Source organism: Copadichromis virginalis, linkage group LG6 (genome assembly GCF_057382275.1).
Source record: "Copadichromis virginalis isolate Kocher_CV1m ecotype Utaka linkage group LG6, C_Virginalis_male_GT1.1, whole genome shotgun sequence".
In the NCBI taxonomy this organism is placed as follows: domain Eukaryota; kingdom Metazoa; phylum Chordata; class Actinopteri; order Cichliformes; family Cichlidae; genus Copadichromis; species Copadichromis virginalis.
Window position 1 is genome coordinate 40,908,475 of NC_140623.1, and position 27,671 is coordinate 40,936,145.

Here is a 27,671-nt window from a genome sequence, read left to right on the forward strand (position 1 = left end):
TCTGATAACAGCGCGTACATCCTATAGATCTGCTGCAGCTCGGTTTCCTCGCCACATGTCGCCTCTGTAGCTTTAGATTGTGTTACGTAATTGGTGTTACATGTAATCTTCCTGTACGTATGTGTGCGGGGCCAATCCACCAGAGAACAATCTCTACACTCGGCTCTCTGAAGTCACAGACTGCATGTAGCTCATCTCGTGGGCACGATGCTGCAGGAAGCCTTTTAATCGAGCTGTTACATAAGCTGTGGACAGGATGCATTAAAGCTACCCTGCTTTATGTTGCCATGTAAATGTTCTACTTCATTTGTTAATTTCATGTTGTTTCCCCTTCCTGCACTTATTTGGCTTGTTTCTCTCAGTTGTGTGTGTCATTTTTGTTTTCCTTTGCCTCTCTTTGCATGCGGGTCTTTCCCCACCCACTGTGGGCGGGGTTTCTGGCACACAGCTCCACCCTCCCCGCATGCCTAAAGAGCAAGCCGCCCCACAGGCAGGAGGGGGGCAGCGCCTTGCCTCGTAGCATCCTCACACACCGTGTGCTCAGGTTCACTGATGAGGTCACGGTTAGGTAAGAACACACCCACTTCACATGTCCTCCCACCATTGGTCCTCTTGCCACCCAGAACTGCTTCTTTTTCCCTTTGGAGCGTGTGCTGGTAAAAGCAGGGTGTTACTCTTAAGCTCTTGTTGCCGCCCGTGTCAGGCGTTTGGCCTCAAAGTGTCGTGTGCGACGTCATGCGATGGCAACGAGCCGGCCATCTGTTGATAGTAGCTGTTGTCAGCAGCATGATGTGACACAGCACAGACATGCAGCGGAGCTCTGCTCTCCTCGCTCACTCCCAGACACACGAATCGTCCCTTCTCCCATGTAGACCTGGTTCCCATGACAACCTCCCATCTGAGTGGTCTCACTCTGCGAGGCCGCGAGGAGTGACTGGCGGTGATAAATGGAAACACAGCATCAGAGCCATTACCGTTTTAATGCGCTGTCTCATGGCCTCCCTTCTTCTCTCTTTGTCTCTCACTTCTTGTTACCTTTCTTCTGATTTTCTCTGGATTTTCTTTGTCCCTCTTTCTCTTATCAACCCTCCCTTTTTTTACTTGCTCGCCTCATCCTTTCTCCTTCTCCCTCTGTGGTGGTCTCCCATCTTCACTCTTTGCCTTATTTTGTTATCTTTCTTTTGACTATTTCTGCTGTATCTCTTGTTCCCCTTCCCACTCATCATCCTTCTGTTGTCAACATCTTCATCACCTCGCCTCCTCCTCGCATCCTCTGTCCCTGTGCATCTCTGTTTCTCTCTCTGCTGCCCTGTTGTGGCGGTGCAGTGACCTGCAGCCGTCGTTGGACAGAGTGAGGAGCGCCAGCACCACGTGTCTGAGACCAGACTTTCACTCTACTGACAGAGACAGGTATCAGAAGAACATGCACACCATCACCTCTATCTGCACTCTTTTTCTGATGGAGTCATTCAACTTTTTGGGTGTTAGGATGCTGCATGTCTCCACTTCCCTTCACATCATGTGCCCCTTTCATACATGAGTAAATTTGCCATTATACACCCTCATTTAAAAAAAATAACCCAACTCAAACTATCTAGTTGTTTGCATATCTCAGTTCGTTTAACCTCCAAGACAGATGAAGGAGTTAAACAGGAACAGATAAGATTATAAACCACAAAGGTCCCAGCAAGCGTAACTGAGTGCAGCTTCTCTCAGATATTATTTGCAGATATGCTTATTCAGTTTCTTCCCAAGAGTCATATACTAAGATTGATTCCACCCTGCAGTCAGTAAACAGAAAAAATGGCAACATGGATACTGTGCATTTATTATTTATTTATTTGCAAATAATAAGGTGAGGATAAGGAGAGAGATCGGCCAGTAAATCAACAGCTTCACCTTCACACTCATCCCTTTCTGTACGTCTCTACCTGAGCCAGTAATCCACCGTTTCCCATTGGAGAATCCTGGCCTCAGACTTGGCGATGCTATTTCTTATCCCAGCTTCTTCAAACACAGCTGCAAACTGCCCCATTGTAAGCTGGAAATCCATTGAGCAGGTCCACATAGCCGCAAAAAGCAGAATCACAAAAAGCTGACAATCGCTGTCATCTTCACTGCACATAGAAATTCTGTCCGCACCGATTATCATGAGCCCTGGTGGAGTCTGATTGCTGGTATAACTGCTGACCGAGCTCTTGTTAGGAACATATAGAGATGTAACAGCTGGTGACACCATGTTTGATCCTCTGTAGTCTGTGAGGAAGGTTTAATTTTACAGATGCAACAAAAACTGTGTTATTATAATTCTAGTTCTTCTGGTATTTTTACCACCGTGTCAGTTTGTTTGCTCACAGAAACGTGTCTCTGTGGAGCTTTTACCTGATGTTGTGCCATGAAGTTGAAAGCAGCCTTCACTGTCCCTTTCCTCACTAACAACCTCTCTCCCACTGGGATGCTCCTCCTCCCTCCCACCTTCCCACCCCTCCAGGTGTTCCAACTCTTTGCCCCGAACGACTCCCCCGAGCCCCAGGATCTTAGTAGAACATGTGGCCCCTGAGGAAGACAGGTACACCGGGTCCACCCCCCTGTGCCGACCCCTGACACGCTGCGGTTCTGCTTGCCTGCTCATACGTCCCTGAACTCTCACTTGAAAGCCTATCCTGTAGCCTGAAGCTTGTCCTGTAGTGATATGTACATCGTAGATCTTGTGATCAGCACCGCTTCCAACCCTTTTCCTGTAAATATTTGTTGTCTAAGGCTGTATAATCTCTCCTTTGTTGTGCTGCACCTGCTTCTCTCTTCTGAATTTCTTCACTTCTCTGGCTTGAAAGCACTTTTGCAGCTATGCAGCTTCCATAAACCAATAGAAAGACTGAGTTTGAACCTTTTTATAGTATTTCTTGCCCAGAGCTCAGTTGGGCCATTCTCTGCATCGCCATTTTCCACATCGTGTTTGTTTTTCTTCCTCTCTCTCTGTGGCCGCTGTGTGCCAACACAGGCAGTCTAACAGTTCTCCAGGTCCAAACTGTCCAAAGGGCAGCAGAAAAAGCCTGGAGGGGGACAGGTAAGCTCATTCATTCATTCATTTACCTGTGTTTCCACCTCATTACCCTAATCCCTTCCTTTTTCTCCAGAGGGATCATATTTAACCATCTGTTTCTTTTGGTCATGTGTGGAATTTTTTTTTCTTGTTCAAATCTAAGAAATCCTCAGAAAGACCTTAGATATAAACACATTGATCCATATTTGTGATTTGTTTTGTACAGTAAATGGAGCTTCGCTGACAAAAACTGGGTTTCTGTGTTTTATATGTTTGGAATTAAGCAAGAAAAAAAGCCTTTTTTTAATAATCGAGAAGCCAAACTGACTTTTTATTCTCTGTGCAAAGTTATGTTTGTCCAATCTTCCCTTCAGTGTTGTGTACTTGCACACCTCTGGATTGCTTCAGGCACACATCACAAAAAAGAGCCAAACTTTTCTCTCAAAGACCTTGCACAATGCACAAGTCAGGAAAATTCAAAAAACAGTGAACATGGTTCTGGCTCGGACCCTGCTGACTTCTCTGCTGAAGATAGAAGGCTATTTGGGAGGGTGTAGTTTGTTTGTTTTTTAATCATCTTAAACATTAAAGTACAGTCAGTTTGACCCAGAAGATGATGCTCTCCATCTAAACTCTACGGTGAAATTAGAGATCAGTGATCTGAAAATAGAGCTGAAGATAGAGGCAGTGCTGAAAGCGGTTCAGAGGTGCATGATGACACGGCCTTGAAGAACAAAACAGATAAATTTAACTCTGGTCAAGTTTTTGATTGTTTTCTTGTATTATATTAGGATTTTCTTTACATTTCATAATTGTAATATGTTAAGCCCCGCCTTCTGTAAGCTGACTTTTTCTGATTGGCTGCCCCTTTAGATTAAAAACAAAAAAAAACTGCAGGTGGGCCGATTAGACCATGATTAATATGACCATCCACCACTGAAACAGACTGTTTGTGTTGTTTTGAGTTGCTATCTTTCTGTTTTTATTCCTTTTTATTTGCTGATGGCAGTCGCATCCAGCCCACCTCTATCCTGAGGGGCAGTAGAGGGAGAGGAGGCCCTCTGAGGCCCTTTGGCCAGACAGTCCTGTCAGGGTCTTGTCCTAACTCACCACGGCTGGACAGGTGCATGCTGTTGCCAGAGCCCCGCCTCCCCTCACCTGGTTTCCTCTCTGTTACACTGAGTGCACAGATACTACCTATATCAGCCATATCCCAGTATGATCTTTATGATATGTTGCTCACAAGTGATGTGATATTTTTATAAATTGTCTGTACATAAAGTATTTGAAGTATTTTGGGGATCTGTAGAAATACTCAGACACACTCGGTGAATCTTCCTTTGCTTCTCCTGCAGCTTCATTGATGATTCTGATCAGTTTCTCTCCTATCTTGACCTTTGACCTTTACCATTGACCCCAGTTTGTTGCTTCTGTGACTGAGTGTTGGGTCTCACTTGAATGAGAGATTAATCTCTTTATCATTATATGTATGTATAACTAATTTTCGCACCTCCTTGTGTGTTCATGTCCTGCAGAGCACACCCTTATGGCAGCCCGACTTCCCCAGCGGGGACTCCCTCATCAGGTCGCAGGGGCAGGCAGCTCCCTCAGCTCCCCGCTAAAAGCAGCAGTATAGAGCAAGGTGCGTTGTGTGTGGAGAAAAATTCATAAGAAAAAACATGTATCGCTACAGTTTGATAGTTGTAATCATTCGCATCAAACTGTTGTCAAAGTGAATAACTAAAAGGATTTTTAAATGCATCAGGTTTGTCCCATTACTGGACCAGTGACATCAGAACAACAGCCCTGCGCCGTCACCTCAGTGTGTATTATAGTGGCGTTTGTCAGATGTCTGCTTCACACCCTGAAATTTAGGAAAACACGCCCCTTCACAACAGTAACCGAGCTTATTGACAAATGAAAAGTGCATGAAGGCCAAAGCACACCTTGTATTGTTCTTTGACTGACAGCAGTTTTGATGAGTAGCACTTATTGACACCCTATGATTAGAACGGGCTAAAATTAGAGAGCCTTATAATAATGAGTAACTGTAGTGACTGAACCTGTTTTAAAATTCTGGATTGCAGCTCTACCAGCTTCAATGCTGCACCCTTAAAAGTTAAACCCTCTAATTATGGTCACATATTGTGTTTTATAGCCAGGTACTGGGACCTCCAGGTTGAAAAGGGTTAACAGCCTTTAAATTGTCAGTGCAGAGGAGTGCTGAGTAGATAAAACTCATATGCACTTATGTAGGCTGCGCTCATGTTTGACTCTATGCCCACAGCTTCAGTGCCTTTAAGGTTTTTTTGGCCTGAATTTTGTCTTTCATCTGTCGGATTAGGACGTTTAGCGTACAATAAATCTCTGTGTCCTTCTCACCAGGAGTGAGATTTGAAAATTACATGATGCCATTTGAAGGACTGTAAAAATGATCAACTGCAGTGTTGGGTCACTTCAAACAGCAGAACTGAAGCATGACAAATGGTCACTCTTTAAGCCCTCAAGCCCGGCGCTATTAAATTTCACCTGAAAGACAATATCTCCAATTTCTGTCACCAACAGCAGCACAACAGTGAAGGATTAGGATGTGGAAATGCATATAATGAGTCTCCACATCACAATCACCAGGCTGGAGTGAAACGTTCAGCCACATTCATTTAAAAAAATCCTGTTTTAACAATTCGCAGCTGTAATTCTTCCAGATTTGACTCAGCAGGAAAAAAATTCAGTCATAGTTTAGTCAGTTGCACTGGCTCTTGTTGTTTGTGTTTTAATGACCTCTGGGGTCAAAAGGGTTAATTTATTTTTTAAACTCTCAAAAAAAGAGCCTGAAACACACAGTTCAGGGCAAAACAACAAACCTATCAAAAATCCCTGAAAGCAGTTCAGGAAGCTGTCAGCATAAAGTAAGTGCATCAAGATTTCTGTCTGCTCAGCACTCCTTTGATTGAAAAAAACAATATAAACAGTATGAAAACTGTGGAGTTTTCATACTGTTTAGAACTGTAGGTGTAGAGCAGAGTGTGCAGGGACAACACTGCACCGTTAATGAAACCGATTTAGCTATTACATGTAAGAGAGTTCATAAAGTCAGACTGAATGTGAAACTTTTATTTGCATTAACTGCTGAAGAAAAAATGTCTTTTTATGTCTGTTTGATATAATAATCAGATAGTGATTGTATAATTCAGTCAGTCTTATTTTAGTATTTTTGATCCACTTTCACTTGTTTTATTAACATTACTGCATTTCACTATTTATACAAACTCAACATTTCCTGGTGGTTTAAAATTAAAACCTTCACAGGGTTTCACTGGACTAAACATTACATGTCTTAAAAAGACTTTTATTTTGAAACATTTGTGGAAAACTCATACATTCAACTCATACCTTATTTCCTAAAAGGTAAAGATGTATTTAAAAATGATAAATTCTGTTATTTAACTAGAGAAAAGGTGGTTGCGAAAAAGTGAGTTGCGGACTTAAATACAGTATCAAACAATCAGCCTTTAATGGCGTCGATGCAGGAAATAGCAAAGTCTAAAATAATCCAGAGCATATGCCAAACAGAGCTACTGCAGGGAATAAGTTACCAGAAAACTCTAGAACGTCCTCAAGGACACAGAACGAGGATACAAACAGCAAAAAGGGACAACTGAACAAAGGACAAGGGGAGAGTGAGACAATATATTCATAGAAGGGTGAGTAAGAGTGGAGACACCTGGGAGACACAGCTAAACCAAACAAGCTAAAACCTACAAGTAATGTCAGGGACTAGAAAGAGAGAGCATATTTCCCCACATGTTGTCTTCACTTCTTTGGCTTCCTGTTAAATCCAGAATCAAATTTAAAAGGTCCCGTCTTATCTTATGACCTTGTAGAACCATATCAGCCCATTAGAGCACTTCGCTCTCGCTCTGCAGGCTGTCATGATTCGTTGTTGTTCCTAGAGTATTTAAAAGTAGAATGGGAGGCAGAGCCTTCAGTTTTCAGGCCCCTCTTCTGTGGAACCAGCTTCCAGTTTGGATTCAGGAGACAGACACTATCTCTACTTTTCCTTTTTTGATAAAGTATACAGATAAGGCTGAATCAGGTGACCCTGACTCCTCCTTTATGTGCACTGCAATAAGTGTAGGCGTTGGGGGATTCCCATGATGCACTGAGTGTTTCTTTTTCACTCACTGTGTTTTTATACACCTCTCTGCATTTAATTATGAGTTATTATTAATCTCTGGCTCTCTTCCACAGCTTGTCTTTATCCTGACCCACGACCATGACAGTATTATTCTTAAGTTTAATTTCTGCTGCATGAAATTAGCTAGATTTTAAGACTTTATCAGACTTTAAAACATCAGTCACTGTCTGGTAGATTTCTCAGCACTCACTTGCCTGCTGATGGCGCCAAGAGTCTTAGTATATTTCCAAATTCTCTCAAGTGGCTCTTTTTCCAAAGAGCTCCGGGTTGTTGGTGTTCTCACAGTTGTGGCGTTTAGGAATATGCGCTCAGGTGGGAATTTATTTTTTGTGCAACTCTAAAATGTAAAATAAGTTTAACAGCTGTTTGATTGAAGCATTAACTTCAGGGAATTTGGTTTTAGTCCCTCTAAAACTTTAGCCTATGTCAGTTTTCCTTACTTTCCAGTGCTATTACAGTATATGTGTGTCCTTCTGGTTCACATTCACTGGTTTTCTCTGCAAAGATAAATTTTTAAACACTAAAGTAGGATTTCACCTAACCATAAATCCAAATCCGGCATTCCCAGAAGACCTGGATTGGAATTTGAAATTTATACTTTTTCAGTGCAGATCTAAAGTGTCTTTGAGTCTTCCTGATGGAGTTTCCAGTGCACATAATGCTCCACCTAGTGTCAGAACCCATGTCCTGCATCCACAGGAAACACTATCCAATTAAAACACGTGTATTTTATTTTTCTTCATGGGTTTTGCTTTTTTCTCAGTGACATGCTTTTATCCATATCCTTTGTCTTTTTAAAAATGTTGTGCCTCAGCCCTCGCAGTGGAGGAGCGAGCCCGACAGCTGCAGATGAAAGTACATTCCTACCGGCCTTCAGCCTCCCATGACCCTGAGACAAACCTCAAGACCAAACGGGAGGTGAGTGTTTGTATTCGCTGCTCACCTCTTCCTTCTGGACTTTATAAACAATGTATTTGTTATTTATTCGTCCTCAGTTTGAACAAATGTACTGAGCTTCCCACCCTCCTTCACTTTACCTCCATCTTTAGATGTATGCAGAACAGAGGCGCAGCAGCGACAACATGTCGGCCAGATCTTCAGACAGCGATATGAGCGACGTGTCGGCGATCTCCCGTGCCAGCAGTGCCTCCCGCCTCAGTAGCACCAGCTACATGTCTATCCAATCAGAACGGCCCGGGGGACGACTCAGGTCAGTTGTGACTGTAAAGGCTGCTTTTTAACACCACAGCCATCATTTTTAATACTCTAATTAAACCCAGATGTCGGAGAAGTGCATGCTGATCACAGTCTGTCTTTCCTTTTCTTGCACGCCACTTGCCGTTGCATGTTTGTGTCCTTCTGCATGCTCTGATTCTTCCACCCACACGCACGCAAACACATGAACGCACAAACACACATAACTCAGATCCAAGTCATTAGAGGAGGACAAGAAGGACAGGAGGATCTCGTGGGGGGTGGATGGAGAGGAGGAGGAGAACGAAGGTGGAAAGAGGCAGTTCTCCGAGGAGCTGAAGCACAGGAGACACACTGTGGCAGGAGACACGAGAGAGTCCAGGTAAAGAGTTGTCACACGGTGAATCCACCCATGATGGCAAACGGTCCATCTGCTCACTGCACAACTAGGTCCACATAGACCTCTCAAGTCCAAAGAAAGGCCGTCAGAAGCTATTAAAGGTGGAAACATAAGCAGTTTATATAGAGGTGGTTTATTATAGTTTATTGTAGATGTAGATGTGGAACCTTTCTTTCTGGAGAAAGAAATCTCCAGTGAAATCTCCATATTTATGGGTAACTCCTGTTACCCATCTGCAGTGGCTTTAACAACAAATTAGGAGAACTAGATCACAAACATAAGGCCCGGGGTCCAGGATCAGTCCGGCAAAGACTCCACCCACTGGGTGGCTTTGAAAAAAGTGAAGGAACATTTTTGGATCACCAAAACATTTTCTGTAATTTTACACATTTATAAGAGTTCATTTATTACAACAGCATTTCTCTATCATGTTTGTTTATCACTGTGACACAATGAGCACTTTGGCACTTATTTTTCTAGGATATCTGTAGATCTAAACATCTATCTATAGATGTCTCAAAATATCTCAAGATTAAAAGTGTAGATGCTGTCAGAAAGGTCAGAGTTCAAAGTTTTAGACATCCCTGAACTAGATTTCACGTTGCTGTAAGTGATTTTTTACATTCTCCAGTTGTAAAAATGTGCAGCCTGAACACTGAATTTTATACCCCGTGTCTGTCAACTTATCCACTTCATGTTGCTGAACGTCAGAAGCGGCGGTGAGCGTGGATGTAAACACCTGAAAGTCCAAGTCGAGAACAGAAAATTTAACAGTGTGTGAGCAGATTTGTTTGCTTTAACCATCAACCCGGCGGGCTTATGTTTGATCTGAGCCTGGACTTAAAATTAAACTCTGTTACTGTTCAAGCTATTAGCCTGCTAAATCAAATAGTATACTTTTGATTCATTTCCATAAAAACAGGTAAGCACTCCAAGTCAGCCTCAACATGTTAAGATATTTTTCTCCACCTAAAAGTTTTTTCTCTGTTATTAAGATTAAGATAACCTTAGGGTGCTGCAAACACACATTTAAAAAAATGTCCTTTTGTGTTACACAGCTTGATGACTTTTAATCACGTTAACAGCATTAGTCCCATCTGTGGTGCTAATCATTATTCCTCCCTGAGCCATAGGTGGATTCAAAAGTCAGCACCAAGACGAGTTCCACATAAATCGCTAACACAAACACGAGTTGCATAATTCAAAATTAAGCACCAGCTGAACTAACACTACACATTTGGGAAAATAAGAAGCTGAGCCAAAAGGATCAACATCAGTTGACCTGAGACGGCTAAAAATAGAGGGGAAAAACAACTGATTAAAAAAAAGTGAAAGGAACCTTTTTTTAGGAAGAGGGTACTAGGAGGGAAAGAGTCTGTCAGATCTCACTTTAAAATTTATTTTGAAAGTAGATATTTAAAACGTTTCTTACTTTCTGTCAGTTACATTCTGTTAAAAACGGCGGCCAATGTTTCAAGTCATGAGGTCACTGTGTAAGTAATTCCTGTCAGCCAAAAGTTCAGACTTAAGGCTGCTTTAAAGCTCAATTACAGGCTGTTTTTTCTACCCTTGGATTTGTATGATGTCACAGAGAGCAGATAACCTAATATGGTCATCTTAATCACAAAGCTCGGGGTGTGAACAGAGACGTCCCACCAAGCTGCTGTTGAATTCTGCAGCCGATTGGAAGAAAGTTTTCTAAAACAGAGGAAAAGGGAGCTTAAATGGGATGTTTCAGACAGAGGATGAACTGAAGGAGGGGTCCAGCAGAGGACGAAGGAGGTACTGTGAGTCATACAGAGCTACTCTAGTTGAATCCAAGAGCAAAAATATGCTGGAAGTAAGTGAAATAGAACCTCTTTCAAAAGAGACTTTTTTAGTCTCCTTATATACAGCTACACACACACACACACACACACACACACACACACACACACACACACACACACACTTACTTCAGCAGCTGACCAGTAACAGACTGCTGACAAGGACAAATGACCCCATCTCACTGCTCCACAGTGAGCCAGGTGATGATGTAGTGCAGCTTATTAGCTGGCTAATGTATTGAGGTGTGAGAGAAAAGAGAAAAAAGGACGGGCGTTCTTTACACAGATCAATCCAAACCAGGTTTTTTAAAAGCAGCTCGGACTCGGATGTCAGAGGCTTGTATGTTAGGAATAGATTATTTTCTTTATTTAGTTTATCACCAGTAAAACAAAAGCAACCACAGTCACATGCACAGAGCCAAAAGTATGTGGACAGTCACATTAGCTCCGTCAGCAGGCATTAATCAGATTCTCTGAGCCTTCACTCTTCTGGGAAGACTTGTTTGTGGGGATTTTTTCCCATTCAGACACATTAGTGAGGAAGGCCGAGCCTCGCTCTCCATCAGTGCTTCTGTTCATCCCAAAGGCTCTTTACTCCTCTACCTACAATCATTTTGTTATGGACCCATTTGTCCAACACCAAACTTGCTTTATCGTTGCAGTTTTTAACCTTAAGATTTATCTTAGGAGGTGCTAGCTTGAAACGAGCCCTGTAAGTATAAGAATCTCAACTTGAAAACAAACTAATTCAACCTTTAATAGTTTCAGGGCCAAAATGAACAAACTGGGATCTATGAGTCAGAGAGAGAAAATTCTGATGTACAGCATCCCCACCTCACTGATGTGTGAAAAACTCAACACACATTGACACATCTGCCTAATCAAACTGGAATATTAAAGTAAATAACAGCCTTTAACAGTGAGTCAGTGACACTGATGTCACTGACTCACTGTTAAGAGCATTACCTGAAAAAAAGAAGTTACTGTGTAGCACAGAAGCACACTAATTTTAATCCTTCAAAAAATGAGGTTTGCATATTAATTTAAGACACAGGGGTCCGCTTATTTTTCCCATGGGCTGCACATTCAAACTCAAAATTACAGAGAGGAAAAATTAGATGTGCAAAAGAAGAAAAGAATGTATTACTGAAAGATAAAAACCACCTGTTGTGGTGGTGGTGGTGGTGGTGCATTTTGCAGTTAAATTCCTGTCCTGCAGCAACTCCGTCAGTATTTGTGGAGGTATTTCCATATTTCAGTTTCACACCTTCGAGGTTCTGGCTTACATGCAACCACTTGATGTGAATTTCTGCTCTGTTGCCATCTAGATAACAACAGATTTGCAGCTTTTGCTGATTTATCACAGTTAATTTCCGTATCACAAACAGATTCCATGTAATTGCAAACTTGACCCCATTCAACTGTAAACTGGTAGCAGACTGACTCCATCTAATTGCAGAGACCACAAGTTCTTTGCACACAGTCGCACATTTTAACAGTCCGTGGGGAGCGACTCACTTTCAAATCAGGCCTTGTGTAGCTGGTAGAGGAACTCCGGTTTTTGGCTTAATTGTGGTAATGCTGCACAGTCGGTGTACTGGTTATGCATTACCGGGTAATGCAGGAGCCATTTTGACATTGTTTAGCCTTCCGTTGGGAGTCCCTCAGTGTTCGAAAACAAGAGAGGTCTAGTATTACAGTGAGGCTTTCAGATTTTCATATCCCGTTGTTTGCATGCTGGAAACAAAGAACGCGTGTAATGGACTGAGCAGCATTTTATTCAGTTCAAACACAGAGTTGGATTTTAAAAGCAGACAGTGGAGTCAGACTACATTTATAAAAGCTGGTCAGTGTCAGAAAGCCTGTAATGTGTTTTTAGACAGAGAGTGGGCAGGAATTAGTAACGAGTTGATGCACATCGACTGCAGGCCGCGGGTCAGTTTTCACTCAGAGCTGGATATTAATGCAAGCATTCAGTGGATATTTTCACGTCTCCTCCAGGCCGCTTTGATGATGGCTTGTGGAAGTGACTGAGTGCATACAGAGGAGATTAGACAGTCTTTACATCTTTTTCTGTTACAGCTGTCCTTTAACCTATCCTTCCTCTTTAATTCCCCCACATGTTTGATGTAGTTCTCCTTCCTAATTCCTAATAATTGATGAGCTGCTGCTCATTTAAGCTTTTGTGAGTCCTGCCTTCTACTGCATTTGTTTGCATAGACGTTTGTGGTCAGACACGCTGACATTTCAGAATAAAACCACACAAACAGACAAATGCATAAATTTTCCTGCTGACATTTTAAAAATGAGCTGGAAAAAACACACACACACAAATCACAAGCCTTTTAGCCAAAAACAGCAAATGTGATTAGACTGATTTTTTTCCCCTGTGCCTGTTTATATGTGTTTGTGTTTGTGTAATCCTCCTCGCATGTCTCAGATCCCTCCTTGCATGCATCCTGTGCTGTGACTGCCTGGACCCCCTCCACCCTCAAGACCTGGATCCTCCCCTTCCACCCTACCCCTGTTCTACACGCCCTTCTCTAACTCCCCTGCAGGGAGAGGTGGAGAGGCCTCAAACCACCCTCCCGCTTTCTCGTCTTGGTCACTGGGCTGTAGCTGTCAGGGACCCACAGGGAGCGGAGAGTTTGGGTGATAGGGGCAGCGTAGCTGGACTCTCTTGCAGTACTTTGGCCCCCTCTGAGCTGATGGACATGCGACAGCTCCTCCGAATCCCTAGGAGACAGCATCGATTGCTGGACACGTTCTGTCCGTGTGTAGTGGCTTGTTTAAGAAGACTGAACTTTAATAGATAATATGCTCAGCTATAAACTGCTGGAACATTCTACTTCATTTTTATTCTCTTTTTTTGAGGGTTTCACAGCACAGCTCTGTTACCAACCACTTATGATTTGGCTTCGATTATTTCAGAAGTGTCTAAATAGGGAAGAAAACATAAAGGGCCAAACATATAGTTCCTTTATATGAGTCAAATGATTAGGAATGTAGATGTCACTTAAAAGCCTATTATAGTTAACTTACAAGGAAAAATGTGACAAATAAAAACTAGACAGGAGAAAAAAACAATTAACTGAAACTATAATTGGAAATTAAGTTTTAGTCTTAAAACTTAATTTTAATGTGCTCAGATTGGTCAACAGAGCAGACATGAGGCTAAACGACATGTTTAATGACATTAAAACTGTAAGATGTCAAGTTTGGCTTGTAAAGCTTGAGTTTTGACTCATGTGACACGTTGATGATTATACTGCATTTCTTTTCTTTGGGACTCCAGACTTTTATTTGATGCTCTTTTATTAAACACGCTCCCTCAGCAATGTTCGTCATCCCCACCTCCCATCAGTCATGCTGTTTTTGTTGTTGTGCCACAGTAAAGGTACAGTACACTCGAAGTAAAAGAGAGCTTAATAACAACATCTATCAAACACACCAGGTCACAAAGTCACGCTTCGCCTTCTCTCTCCAGTCGGCAGATGCGAGCGTCCATGGGCCGCAGCATGCTGAAGAGTTCCAGCGTGAGCGGAGAGATCTACACCCAGGAGCGCACAGACGGCAGCCAATCAGACACGGCGCTGGGCACGGTGGGCAGCGGCAGCAAGAAGAGACGCTCCAGCCTCAGCGCGCGGGTGGTGGCCATCGTTGGCAACCGTCGCAGCCGCAGCACGTCGCAGATCAGCGGCCCCGGTGAGTCGGCGGTTTCAGGGATTTGCTGGAATTTCATAGGACTGTATTTTAAAAAAAACTTAAAACTAAAGATTTTGGACCATGTTAGTTTTTTGGAAGCAGACATGACAATATTTAGAAAAGAGGGTGGAGATACCTAACATCCATAACATCCATCTGCTGTATGTCACTTTCCAAAAGCTTTCTCTAATCTGATTCCATCCTCTGCTAACCTGCATTCTTTTTTCCATTAAAGGTACAATATGTAAAGTTTAATTAAATGCATGATGTAATCTGCAAGATCTGACTTCTTGAGGAATGTTAATGAGCGAGGAAGTCTCTCACGCCTCAGAATGATATTTTAATAATGCAAGAAGTCCCAACCTGATTGAAGAGGGTTAGAAAGCCCGCTGGCTCTGTGGACACACACTGCATTACTGTGCTAATCAGCTCACTGAGATCCTTTCTGCACTTTCTCAGAGGTGTGCAGAGGGTGGCAACATATCCAGTATATGGAAAACATCAACTGTAATGCCTGTTCCAAAATCCGAAGTAACCAGTTCAGACCAGCTGGACTTACATCCTTTGTCGTGAAAATCTTTGAAAACATGACGTGTGCTTAATTGGTGATAAACTAGATTCACTGCGGTTTGCTTGTCTAGTGGGCAAAGCTCTTCATTCTAGACAGCGCATATAAGAATCTTGAAAACCAAAATCTTACATGGGAGGTTTATTTGCAGATTTTTCTTCCACGTTCAATGAGATGCAGTCCCGACATTACCCGATCACATTTATTGTTGCTTTTCATTTTTTTAACTGACAGAGTTCAGTGGGCTTTTGGAAATGCCTGCATGCCCAATCCTATTATCTCAAACTCTGGCTCCCCACAAGGCTAAGTCGTTCTCCTCTGCTTTTTATCATGTGCACAGACAGCTGCACGAATTCTCAGTGGGGCAGATTTCTGGTTAAGTTTTCTGATGACACTGGGCTGAAAGTCAGAGCACATTGGTGCTTTGCCTGCATTTGTCAAGTGACAAACTTCTTGCCTTTAATTTGACTTAAACTAAGGAATTAGTGAATTTGATGCAAGCAATCAAAAAGCGTGGAGACAAAACCCAAACGCAGACAGACTCAAAGAAACTGAAAAGACGCCTTTAATTTTATTACCTTTCAAGAACAAGTTACAGTTTTCTTTACAAAGGCAAGAGCAGTGCACGACTGCACATTTCCTTCAAGGCTTAAAATGTTCGTGTAAAGCGTGAACTGAGTCTGAGTCTCCGGATATTTGGATGCGATCTATACTTAAAAACATTAAGATAATGTCTCCAAACTTTTCTCACGTCATTTTGATGTGCATTTGTTGTGTTGTGTTTTTAAGGAGCACTATAATTAAACCATTACCTAAAAAGCTCTTATTTGATCCATCTGTCTCCATCTGGCTAATTATAGGCCAATTTCTAACCTTCTTTTTATTTCAAAGATTCTCCAAAGAGTTCAGTTCAGTTCATTTTTATTTCAAACATTTCAAACATGTGCCTTCACAATCATTACAAAATATCATTCCATTATTTGTTTGAAAAGGAGTAGTTGTCAAGCAGCTGGATGATGATCTAGAGGAGCATTAAAACAGCTAGTGAAGGTTACAAATCATCGTTTTATGGCCGTTGACAGTGGACTCCTCTCTGTGCTTGTCCTGCTCGTCCTCAGTACAGCACACACAACTGATCCGAAATTACAAACTCAGACGCACCACTGGTGTTTTTGTTTGAATCCTACATATCTCATAAATTTAGTTTTGTTGATTTAAACGAGGAGCGTTCCACAGATCTCAATGTTTGGACCACTATTTTTACATTATACATGTTTCCCCTCAATAATAGTATTACAGAGCACTGGATACATTTTCATTGCTATGCAGATGATACCTAAAGCCAAATGACACAAATCCATCCACCCTAACCATGTGCTTCTTAATTCAGTTTTATTTGTATATATTGTAGGTCAAAGACACTGCAATATTAGTTATAGAAACAAATATGATCAAATGTCCCCATATGAGCAACACGTGGCAACAGCGGGAAGGAAGAACTCCCTTTTAACAGGAAGAGACCTCCAACAGAACCAAGCTCAGAGAGGGGCGGGGCCATCTGCAAACGCAAACCATGAACAATATAAAACGTGCAGTGGTGCCATATAAATAAAAATATCCTCTGCTTTGTTCATGTTTTAATTGTGGGAGGGGAATGTATAACTCCTAATTGTTGTAAGTATCTATAGCTTCAGCCTAACAACTTTCCTGTGGTATCGGTTTTAAAGAAAAGAGCCATTCCTTCACTGGAGTCTGTTATCAAAATATTGTCTGCTTGATGATTCTTCCTCTCGCTCTCGTTTACCTCCAGAGGGGAAGAGTAAGAAGGAGAAAGGAGCGTCGATCCAGAGGAGCACGGAGACCGGCATGGCCGTGGAGCTGACGAGGAACATGAGCCGGCAGCCCAGCAGAGAGTCCAACAACGGCAGCATGAACAGCTGCAACTCTGAGGGGAAGTCAGTAAACCCGTCCCTCTGCTACTCGTCATCTGCACTCTCTGTGTCACAAAGACGTCCTGAATGAAATGAGTTAGAGTGACAGTAATGACTGCATGTCAGCATGTTCTGAGGGAGACATCCATTCCCGCCTGCGGGTATTTCTGTATGTGTTGGCCGACTGAGAGTAAACACAGTCTAATATAACGAGCACGCAGTTTAAAAATGAGTCAGCGTGGAGAGTGTGAGGCGACGATAAAACCAAAACTCAGACAGAGTCAAATTAAGACCGGGTGTTTTCTGTCGCTTGGACAATCACGTAGATATTTTTTCTTGTTATAAATAATGAGTGCAAGTGAAATTCTCCTGGAGGCAGCAAAGTGAATCCACCACATGTGCTGACTGAGTGGGGCCATCAGCAAGACTGATGACACATTTGTATATAGGTTGGTGATTTTTAGAGTTAATAATGGGCTGTTTTGTGTTTTCTGTGGTAGCTTGATCTTTTCTGGAGTGAATCTAGGTGCCAGCAGTCAATTCAGTGACTTCCTGGATGGACTCGGACCAGCTCAGTTAGTGGGAAGACAAACACTGGCTACTCCTGCCATCGGTACAAAACCTCTTCTCTCTTCTTTTGAATTATTTGGGGTATTTTTTAAAGCTTTATTTGTGCATGCATGGATAGATGTTGTAAAGGTTTTTTTGCATTTAACAATGAATTAGAAAATGTCAGAAATCATTAGTATTGTAATGTTTTTGCTACTTTACTTTGTATTTTTGTGTGTCTTGAGTATTTCTAGCATGAATTTCTCTGACATATTTTGGATATTTCTGGTATTTTATTTTAAATGTTGATTGTGCCATTCATCCTCTTCTCTTGGTCGTGAGGCATCAATCTAAGCAGACAATCCCAGTCTTCCATCTTCCCAGCCTCTCCTCCACTTCTTCAGGTGGGAAGACGTTCCCGAGTCAGCCGAGAAATGTGATCTTTCCAGCATGTCGTGGTTCATTTCACACTGGGCCACAGACTGCTCCAGTGCAAGTTGGAGGTCACTGCTTGATAAAGCCAGCGGAGCTACATCATCTACGAAAATCAAGCACGAGATCCTCAGGCCACATAGCCTTGAGAAATTCAGGGAAAATCTCATTCGCCCCATTCACTGTGTCCACTGCAGAAGGTCTGTCAGTGGGGCTGAGAAGATCCTTGATGTATTCCTCACACCACCAAACTATGTCCTGAGTTGAGGTCAGCAGCGTTGCATCCCTGCTATAAAAAGTGTTTGCAGGGAGCTGTCCACGCCACTCGAGTCACCTGACGATTTGCCGGACTTCCTTCAAGGTCGACTAAAAGTCCTGCTCAATGGCCTCGCTGAGCTCCTCCCATACCTGAGTTTTTTGGTACTGCAAGAGCTGCAATCCACTTGGCCTGTTGGTACCTGTCAGCTGCCTCTGCTCACCATGCTTGATAGAATCCCTCCCACTGCTTGATGGCTCCTTTAACCTCTGCTGTTCATCTGATTCAGGGATTACCGCCACACTAGGGTCCGCTTTCCACAGAATGCTGTTAAAGTTTTGCTCAAAGTGAGAGCTGAAGAGCTTGACACTCTGGCCTTTGCCAAGTTCACCCTCACTGTCCAACATCTTCCATTGCCACCTGATGCAACTCACCAACAGGTGGTGAAGTGCAAAAATGAATCACTGACCTGCGACGCAGGGTGTCCTGGTGCCACGTGGACTTTTGGACACCCTCATGCTTGAACATCGTGTTCAATTTGGAGAAACTGCGGTGCAGCCAGTCCCTCCCATTCACACTCCTCTAGATCATTCTGTCATTGCCCATGTGAGCATTTAAGTCCTCCAGTAGGACAATGCAGCAATGTTCAGCACATGAGTGCACACGACAATCAGGACATAGGGAGGGAGAAAGAGAGACTGTTTTCATGTTCTTATAACTATTAATTTTATATTTTTATTGTTTCTTATGATTATTTGTACTTAATCTTGTTCTTTTTTATTGTTATTGTTGATGATGATCAATTTAATTGTGCCAGGCTGAGAGTGTTACCTATGCATTAAGTCTGCGCTCCTGTCGGTAGTAGATGTTGGTGTTGAGCTCTTTGTTTTCTTATTTTTTGTGCTGTGTTTTTTAGGTGATATCCAGATCGGTATGATGGAGAAAAAGGGTCAGCTGGAGGTGGAGGTGATCAGAGCACGAGGACTTGTACAGAAGCCAGGATCCAAATCTCTCCCTGGTAAGCGCCCAACCTGACTGAAGCCGCCACAGACCAACTAATCCCTCCATCACTCACACACATGTTATTATAATCCAGTATATACACTCGACTCAAGCTCACCTGTTCTTTGCGTTCGTACAACCAGCCCTGAGAGCCGATAGTGTTCCCACTAATGGCTTTTTTTATTGCTCTGTTTCTGCCGTCAGCTCCATATGTCAAAGTCTATCTGCTGAATAATGGAGCGTACGTAGCCAAAAAGAAAACCAAGATTGCACGGAAAACACTTGACCCACTGTACCAGCAAGCACTGCTATTTGAGGAGAGCCCGCAGGGGAAAGTGTTACAGGTGAGCAGGAGATTTATTTCCCTTCATCACAAAGTTAAATGCTTCCCCCCCTCCTACTTCATGCTGACGGAAATCGAGCAGAGCAACATGACAACGTGAAATTATTTTTTCCTTCAGGTGATTGTATGGGGAGACTATGGCCGCATGGACCATAAAAGCTTCATGGGAGTTGCACAAATCTTATTGGAGGAGCTGGACTTATCAAGCACAGTCATCGGTTGGTACAAGCTGTTCCCACCATCCTCTCTGGTGGATCCGACACTCGCCTCCCTGACGCGACGAGCTTCTCAGTCGTCTCTCGACAGCTCGTCCGGACCGCCCGGGGTCCGATCTTAGTGGACAAACAGCTCTACACCACCGAGAAAAAACTAAAACTAAAACTCGGAGAGAAATGAAATACTAACGGCAGAAATGTAGAACAACAACAATCAGAAACACGAGAAAGCTTTGTTGAAATCTGACAATCACTCCTGCCGCGGTTAATTTTGTCTGTCGTAGGGAGCGTCGCATTTCAGTGTTTCATGTCCATTCGAGGAAAAGTCTCTGTGTTTTCTCTGTGTGTGCTGAAGAAGCCGTGCAGCAGCTGTCCAGACAGTACCAGAGAATCCAAACGAAGCAGGGTGGCTTTTAACCGAATCAACAATAGCAAAGAAATGTATGTAAAGCATCGGAATGTATGGACTCGAGACAAGAGGTAATCACCCTCCGCTCCTGCAGGCGGCGCTGCGCTCCCTGCAGTGGCCTCCTCCAGAACCCCAACAGACTGCTGGTATTCCCGTCCCCGCCGTGTGTGGGGGACGGGGTGCTCAGTCTGGAAGCACAGGGCCTTCTTCTGGTGCCTAGACCTCGGAGCCGCATTACTGGTCCCCCCCTCTCTGTGGAAAGATCCTCTTTTCAATATGTTTACCATGGCTGCTCTGAAGCCGCACCGTTTCAGCGTGTTTGCTTTGTTGTTCATTTCTTTCCCTTCGTTACTACTGGCACAAGATGTTTTTAAAAATGCTCATGATAATGTTGTCAGTCTGGTGTGTGCATGGAGAGTAAAAATAAAATACAAGAGATTAAAAAAAAAAAAGAAGCTATTAAATGTCTGCAAGTGTAATGCAGGAAGAGGGCGGGGAACAGGTTAGATTTTTACATGTGAGATTAGCGTTGTTTTGCTGGCAAGCGTGCAGGCCAGTCGTCTTTGTATAGTTGTATATTAGGCCTCCCAGGAGGTTGACCAATAAGTAAAATTTATGTCACTTTGAAATATCACAAGGGTACAATGTCAATGTAAAAAAAAGAAAACGTAAATCTTTGTTCACCTATGTGAGAGCGAGACAGCGGCGTCTAATTTTTCACATTTTTTGGGAGGCACATTCCCTCCCTCCCGGCATGTTAAAGGTTTTTATCCAATCTTTAGTTCAACATTTTTTTCTTTTTAAATTTAAACACAAGCACAAGAGCTTGATTTTTTTACAACAAAAAGTTTAACGTTTTGAAGAAAAAAATAATAATACATAGCTAAAAAAATCAAAAACAAAAAAAAGGACAAAAAGCAGCAATCCTCCCGTCACCGGTTCTCTTCATCGTCTCGTCTCGACGTTCGGAGGCAAACAGAACAACAAATATTGTCACAGTTTTTTCCTCGTGCATCTCGGTGAATGTGGGCCAATCAGATCGATCCGTCGGGACGCCAACGCTCATCCTCCGTCCGGCCTGCAGGCTCCTCCCACCCGGAGGGGGGAGGGGCAGCATGACTTTGGAACCCGTTCCAAGCTGCATGCACATTTTTGTAAACAAACAAACAAACAAAAAAAATCTAGATACGCGTGTTAGCTCCACATACTGTAGGGCCGCTTGTATGTTGCATGCAGTTGTACAGTTTGCTCGTACTTGAATATTAAAGAGATAAAACCAAGAAACTGAAGCCATTCCCATTACGCAAAGACATCCAAATCCACTGCAGTCCAGTCCACGTCCTTCAGTCCGGTGCTGAATGTCTCTCAAACCGAATCCCAAGATTACATTGATGTCTCTGGAAGATGTACTGTACTGTACTGAGCAGACCTCGCAGCCCCTCTTACTGTTATTCCACATCATAGTATACCTCCGAGGGGCTGGGACGATGTATGAATAAATATGTACAAATCAGATCTATGAAAATATGAATTATGTTTCAACATAATGATTTCAGACGACACGGAGAATAAACTCAGATGCACAGAAAGTCGCACCCTGTAAATACTCAGCACTATGCCCGGGGTTTTCATTTGGTTCACTGAGAAAAGGGGCCAAGTCTTATAATAAGGAGCGATTAGTACTTTAGGTGACGAGGGGACCGTGCTGTGGGACGGCGATGGGTATGAAAGTCCTCGTCTGAACACTTCTCTGTGCTTCGAACTCGGCGTCTGTGCCCGGCCCGCCATGCTCAGTCCCGCCTCACTCCAGATTTCTTTTCATTGTCCAGTGAAGCTGTTTTTTTCCTTATTTATTTAGGTTTTTTTTCCTTGTCAGTATTAACAGGAGAAAAAATTGCTGATTGTTTACAACTTCTGTGTTCCACTGAAACAAGAAAATCAGAAAAAAGTAAAGCATTCACTGCAACATTTCTTGTTTGTATAACAGATGTGGCTCAAATGATGTGTATGTTTTATATATAAAAAAATTTCATTTTTATGATTTACAAATAAAAAAGAATGTGTGGAAAAAAATACCAATGTTTTCCTTGATTGTTTCTCATGCTTATTTTTTAATTTTCTGATTTGACATGATGTCAAAAGGCCAGGGTGCCTTGTTTGTGGGAAAGCTAATATTTATTCTCAGTCTGTGCATCTCTGAGCAGAGCAGCATTATTTTAGAGAGAGGGCCATCACTGTTCCCACCGTAGTAAATTTGTTACAGTTCATAAAAACATATTTCAAGTGTTTTCATCAGTTCTAGATACAATATAAAAGAACAACATGTGCTTTTCCCCCTTTTATTCAGTTGAGAAGGTGATGAGCTATCTGCTAACGCTAGCTAGTTTGGTTAGCAAATGCTAACCAACTCTATGGGTCTATTGCTGGACATACCCGCTAATTAGTGCTATGTACAGTAGCATGCACAACAAAATTCTAGACTTTTATGCGCCGTGGCCATCGTACTAACTTGTCTGTGCAGATAACAGCTTAGGAATCTAAACAGTAGTCAGACCATACTAGTAGCTCTTACAGCAATCAACATGGCCTACATGTCCAGTTCGGTGAGCTCAGTTAGCTGAGGTTAATCCTAGCAGACAGTTAGTGTCCTATCTGTTACTCAGACAAACACGTGGCTAATAAAGTTTAAACAGGTGAGTAATAGTAATATTACTTAATAATTATTAATATAGTAATATTTATACCTAAACAGTTCTCATTAAGGAATAAATTGATCAAGGAGTGGAAAATAATTTGCGTAGCAAGCAGTAAGCATGATAATTTTTGCTCTAAAGTTGGCTATTTCAACAAGGGAGTCTATGGAGAGTGACTCACTTTAGAAGTCAGTCTTGAGTGGCCACAAGAGAAACTGCAGTTTTTATCAATATGTGTTGCACTGATTATGTCGTCCTTATTTCCTTTTTTTTGTTATTTCATGCTTTTGTTTGGGTCAAGAAGGGCATCCAATATAAAGTCTGCCAAATCAAACATGCGCTGGTAACCAGTGTGATGACGCCTTCTGGAAAGGGAGCAGCAACTATTTAAAAAGCGAACCAAGATATTTTAGCAAATAAAATACAGTTTGTGACCACATGATATACCAGAAAGATTTTCTAAAAGGTTCTTATGTAATGAGTTTTCAGTCTTTTTTTAATGCAAAAATCCCTAAAGTTGTGATGTTATTTAACCAGGTACTTAGTCTGGATGGCTTTACCTTGGCCTCGAGTGATCCTGTGAGGAACACCGGCGTAATTTCAGACCAAGATATGTTCTTCAGCACACACAGTATAGACATACATGTAAGGCTGCTTTCCTTCACCTAAGTGGTATTTTTCTAATTCAATACACCATTTCAATTCAATTCAGTTTTATTTATACAGCACCAAATCACAACAACAGCCGCCTCAAGGTGCTTTATATTGTAAGATAGACCCTAAAATAATACATACAGATAAAAACCCAACAATCCTATGACCTTCTATGAGCAAACACCTTGGCAACAGTGGGAAGGAAAAACTCCCTTTGAACAGGAAGAAACCTCCGGTAGAACCAGGCTCAGGGAGGGGCAGGGCCATCTGCCGTGACCGGTTGGGTTGAGAGAAGGAAGGCGGGACAAAAGACATGCTGTGAATAAAATTTTAACAATGAAATGTTGTTGTTGTACAGTGGAACCTGTAAACAGACGGCTTCTGCAAAGTAAAGTCTCAAAGACCAGAGATGAGAGAACGGAGGACAATTTTAGGTTCTTAAGTGCTCTGTTTGTGAATAAAGTCACATGACAACCATGTGGTGCTACATACAACACCATCACAGTCTTGCCACTGCGATCCATCTAACCAAAAAGGATCTGCTGTTTCTTATACAACACAGAGCTTGGGAGATTTATGCTCCACTTGTTGTTAAGTAACCACAGGATCCCCCAAAAACAACATCTGCAGGCAATCTACACTGACCCGCCCACCACCCTTGCCCTGGCAGCCGGGCCCCCAGGCTCCCTCTGTGCTGCAGCATCAGGGGTCATAACCTGCCTGTATAAAACATGGACACAGACCATCGTGGAAAAGACACATGTAGATCACACATGTCAGAGGCCACTATAAAATTTCCATGCTGCTCCCAGGAATAAGATTAATCTATCTAATAAAGTCAAAGGTCATGCATTGGTGGAAAAGAAACCATGAGTTCACGTGGAATACAAACATTTCAAACTTAACTTTTAAAACTCTGGTTACAATTTCTTAATAAGAATGATTGGATTGAAGAGGTTAGGATTTTAAGATGGTGCGCTTTTGACAGTGATTTTTTACCTAATGAATTAGACGTAAGATATAAAAAATGGTCTGGACAAGGTTTAACGGCATATTGTATGTTTTACGATAAGGGAATTCTTAGGGACTTCCAATCAATAAAAGATCAATACCAGTTAAGTAAAACGGACTTTTTTAGGTTCTTACAAATTAGGCATCATCTATATAATTTTATACCTAAGAGAACAGATCTTTTTTCTTTACCTGTTCTGAGTATATTTGTCAAGGCTTATCAGGCTGACACAGGCCTTAAGGTGATTTCAAGATTGTACAAGGGTATACAAGAGGTTAAGAAGTGGAATACTACCTACATCAAAAAAAAATGGGAAAATGAAACAAATATAGCAATATCAGATAACATTTGGTATGAGCAGTGCGCTTTTCAGTGGAGAATTTCTAGTTCTAATACATGGAGATGTTACGGTTGGAAGAGTATCTGTAGGTTTTTTATTACCCCTGCACAAAGTAAACATTATTTTAATCACTCTAATTGCTGGAGAAATTGTGGGGCCCAAGGAGTAAAACATTTTCATCTGTTCTGGTCTTGCCCAAGGATCAACATTTTTTGGGTATTGATCCACTCTGAGTTGCAGATTATTTTTGGTATGCAGCTTCCCTTTAATTGGGACGAACTTTTGTTTGGATATTTATACTCAGTAAATGTAGATAAAATGTCTAAGCAGTTGTATGGTATCCTGAGTTTGGCTGCCCGTAAAATTATTACCAAGAAATGGCTTAGTGTGAAAATTCCATCACTGGGTGATTGGCATGAGACTGTACATGGGATGTTTAAAATGGAAAGAATTACCTTCATTAAAAGACTCCAGTTTGATATATTTAGTGAAATTTGGGGTAAATGGAAACACTACATCCGGTTAAGGAGACCCGATCTTGTTTGAATCTCTGTAACTATATATGCCACATTTCTGAATCGTTATGTGTTTATATGTATATGTTAGTATGTATGAGACTACAAGTGAACACATATGTAAGTAGGTATGTGTATGTATGCTTAAGAATATGGGTGTGTGAGTGAATATGTGTGTGCGAGTACATACACACTAGAGGGTACACCCATCTGTTTTTCTTATTTTTATTTATTTATTTATTTTTATTATTTACGTCTGTTCTTGATTATATGTTTATTTTGGATTATTTGTGTTTATATAGGTTGTTTAATAAAAAGAGAATAACAAAAAAAACATGGACACAGACCATCGTGGAAAAGACACATGTAGATCACACATGTCAGAGGCCACTATAAAATTTCCATGCTGCTCCCAGGAATAAGATTAATCTATCTAATAAAATCAAAGGTCATGCATTGGTGGAAAAGAAACCATGAGTTCACGTGGAATACAAACATTTCAAACTTAACTTTTAATATCATCCATGAAGACGGGCTTCCCAAGTAAAATATTAAACAAACAAAACCTTTGGGAAAAGAAAGGCTCATGTGAGCCGAGCGATGCCGGGAAAAACAGTCTGAGAGTCTGTCGGCATGAGGTTCAGGACCCAGAAACCATCTCACATGATGAGATGACGTGAGACCAGTGATAGTTTGGGTTGTAAGTTTACCACTGCTTTCCCTCCAGCAAAACATGTTACAACTTATTTCTTCTCAAGTGGGATTAAAAAGGGTGCAGATTTTTATAAAAGAGAACACCAGCATAAAAGGATTATCCATTTCCAGCCTCGTATTTTTATTCTTGGACTCTATCAGAGTAGCTGTGTATGACCCACAGTTCAAAACAATGCTAATTTATCTCATTCTGGGTCTTGTTTCAGTGCCACACTTCATCCTCTGTCTGAAACAAGTTGTTAAAAGCCATCTTTCACTGCGCCTCCTAAAAGGAATTACAGCAGGGGGGTGGGGCTTTTGTGCTCACAGCAGAGTACTTTTACAATAATGTACTTCCTCTGAAATAGTCCATAAATAAATACATTTTGATGGAAGGGTTGAGACAATTGTTTTTTATTGTCCAAAAATACCTTTCTGTGAGTTTTAGGGACATCATACCACCATAAAGCAATTTGTAGCTTCTGCCATTTTTATTTGAGGCATGAAGCGAGCAGCAGCTGAAATTTTATAGCTGCAGCGTTTTCAGTCACCACAGTCGCCTGCTCCTCTGCATGCATGGAGATACAGAAACACACATTAGCAGAATGCTAGTGTCTAATAAACTGTGGGATTTCTTTTTGTCCTGTTCAACACTCAGCTAGAGCGGAAGTTAGTTCCTATACAATGGGGTTAACAGGAAGTAGATTGGCTCTCCTCACAGCCAGAGATTTCCTAGAGCCAGAGATCAGTAATGACCAGATGAGGCACATTCACTCTCCAAATGTTTAGAGCAGTCTGAAGAATGCTCGGTGTTGCTCAAACCTATATATAGGTTTGAGCTATATATAGGTCTATACAGTCTATATATAGGTATATATATATACCTAAATATAGACTGACCTCGTTATTTCAATTCAATTCAGTTTTATTTATACAGCACCAACATCACAACAACACCTCAAGGCGCTTTATATTGTAAGGTAGACCCTACAATAATACACAAAGAGAAAAACCTAACAATCATATGACTCCTTATCTGCAAGAACTTTGGTGACAACGGGAAGGAAAAACGACCTTTTAACAGGAAGAAACCTCCAGCAAAACCAGGCTTAGGGAGGGGCGGGGCCGACAGGATATTTGGAACTTTGGATCTGTTTAATATAATCATCCACTATCATAATATATATGACAGGAAAAGGAAGGAAACATCACCTTTAAAAATAACTATTAAAGTGAAATCTAATGGAAATACTCTGTTGCTGCTTGTATGGCTGGTTTGGTTCAGGAGCCAATGAGCAGACAATGGAAGGACATCAGGAAGCAGTACACACCTGAGTAATTTGGGCCTCTCTCTATTTAAGTGGCTTCACTGGAAACAATAGTTTTGCATTTACTTGTGATTGCGTGGGTTTTTAGGCTGTGTGCTCTCCAGTGTTGGGTAAGTTACTTTAAAATAGTAACTTAGTTACATTACTAGTTACTTCTCTCAAAAGTAACTCAGTTACTTCAAGTTACTCGTTACTTTCAAAGTAACTAGTTACTAGGGAAAGTAACTTTGGTTTTACTCAGAATTCTCTTGTTAATGTGTTTCTTCCATAACTTTGCCAGTCTTCTAGCTTGCTTACTTGCCACAAGTGCACTGTGCCACCTACCAATAGAAAGGATATGATAACGTGCATATTTCCACGAGAGA

At 41.8% G+C, this 27,671-nt stretch overlaps 1 protein-coding gene across 5 annotated transcripts in view; it reads left to right on the forward strand.

The window, feature by feature from the left end:
• rims1b (regulating synaptic membrane exocytosis 1b) overlaps positions 1-22,146 on the forward strand; it is an 81,261-nt gene extending 59,115 nt beyond the window's left edge. For 2 of the 5 annotated variants that reach the window (XM_085460465.1, XM_085460466.1), the window contains 9 exons: positions 4,579-4,685; positions 8,056-8,159; positions 8,291-8,451; positions 14,149-14,366; positions 16,745-16,889; positions 17,366-17,478; positions 19,019-19,120; positions 19,309-19,448; positions 19,566-22,146. In XM_085460465.1, coding sequence (XP_085316591.1) covers positions 4,579-4,685; positions 8,056-8,159; positions 8,291-8,451; positions 14,149-14,366; positions 16,745-16,889; positions 17,366-17,478; positions 19,019-19,120; positions 19,309-19,448; positions 19,566-19,784 — 1,309 coding nt within the window. In that variant the 3' untranslated portion in view covers positions 19,785-22,146. Of the gene's footprint in view, positions 1-448; positions 569-1,326; positions 1,411-2,491; positions 2,570-3,001; positions 3,068-4,052; positions 4,167-4,578; positions 4,686-8,055; positions 8,160-8,290; positions 8,452-8,667; positions 8,818-14,148; positions 14,367-16,744; positions 16,890-17,365; positions 17,479-19,018; positions 19,121-19,308; positions 19,449-19,565 lie in introns of all 5 variants that reach the window. The other 3 variants (XM_085460467.1, XM_085460468.1, XM_085460464.1) reach the window with 3 other exon arrangements.
• The last annotated feature ends 5,525 nt before the right edge of the window (positions 22,147-27,671 follow it).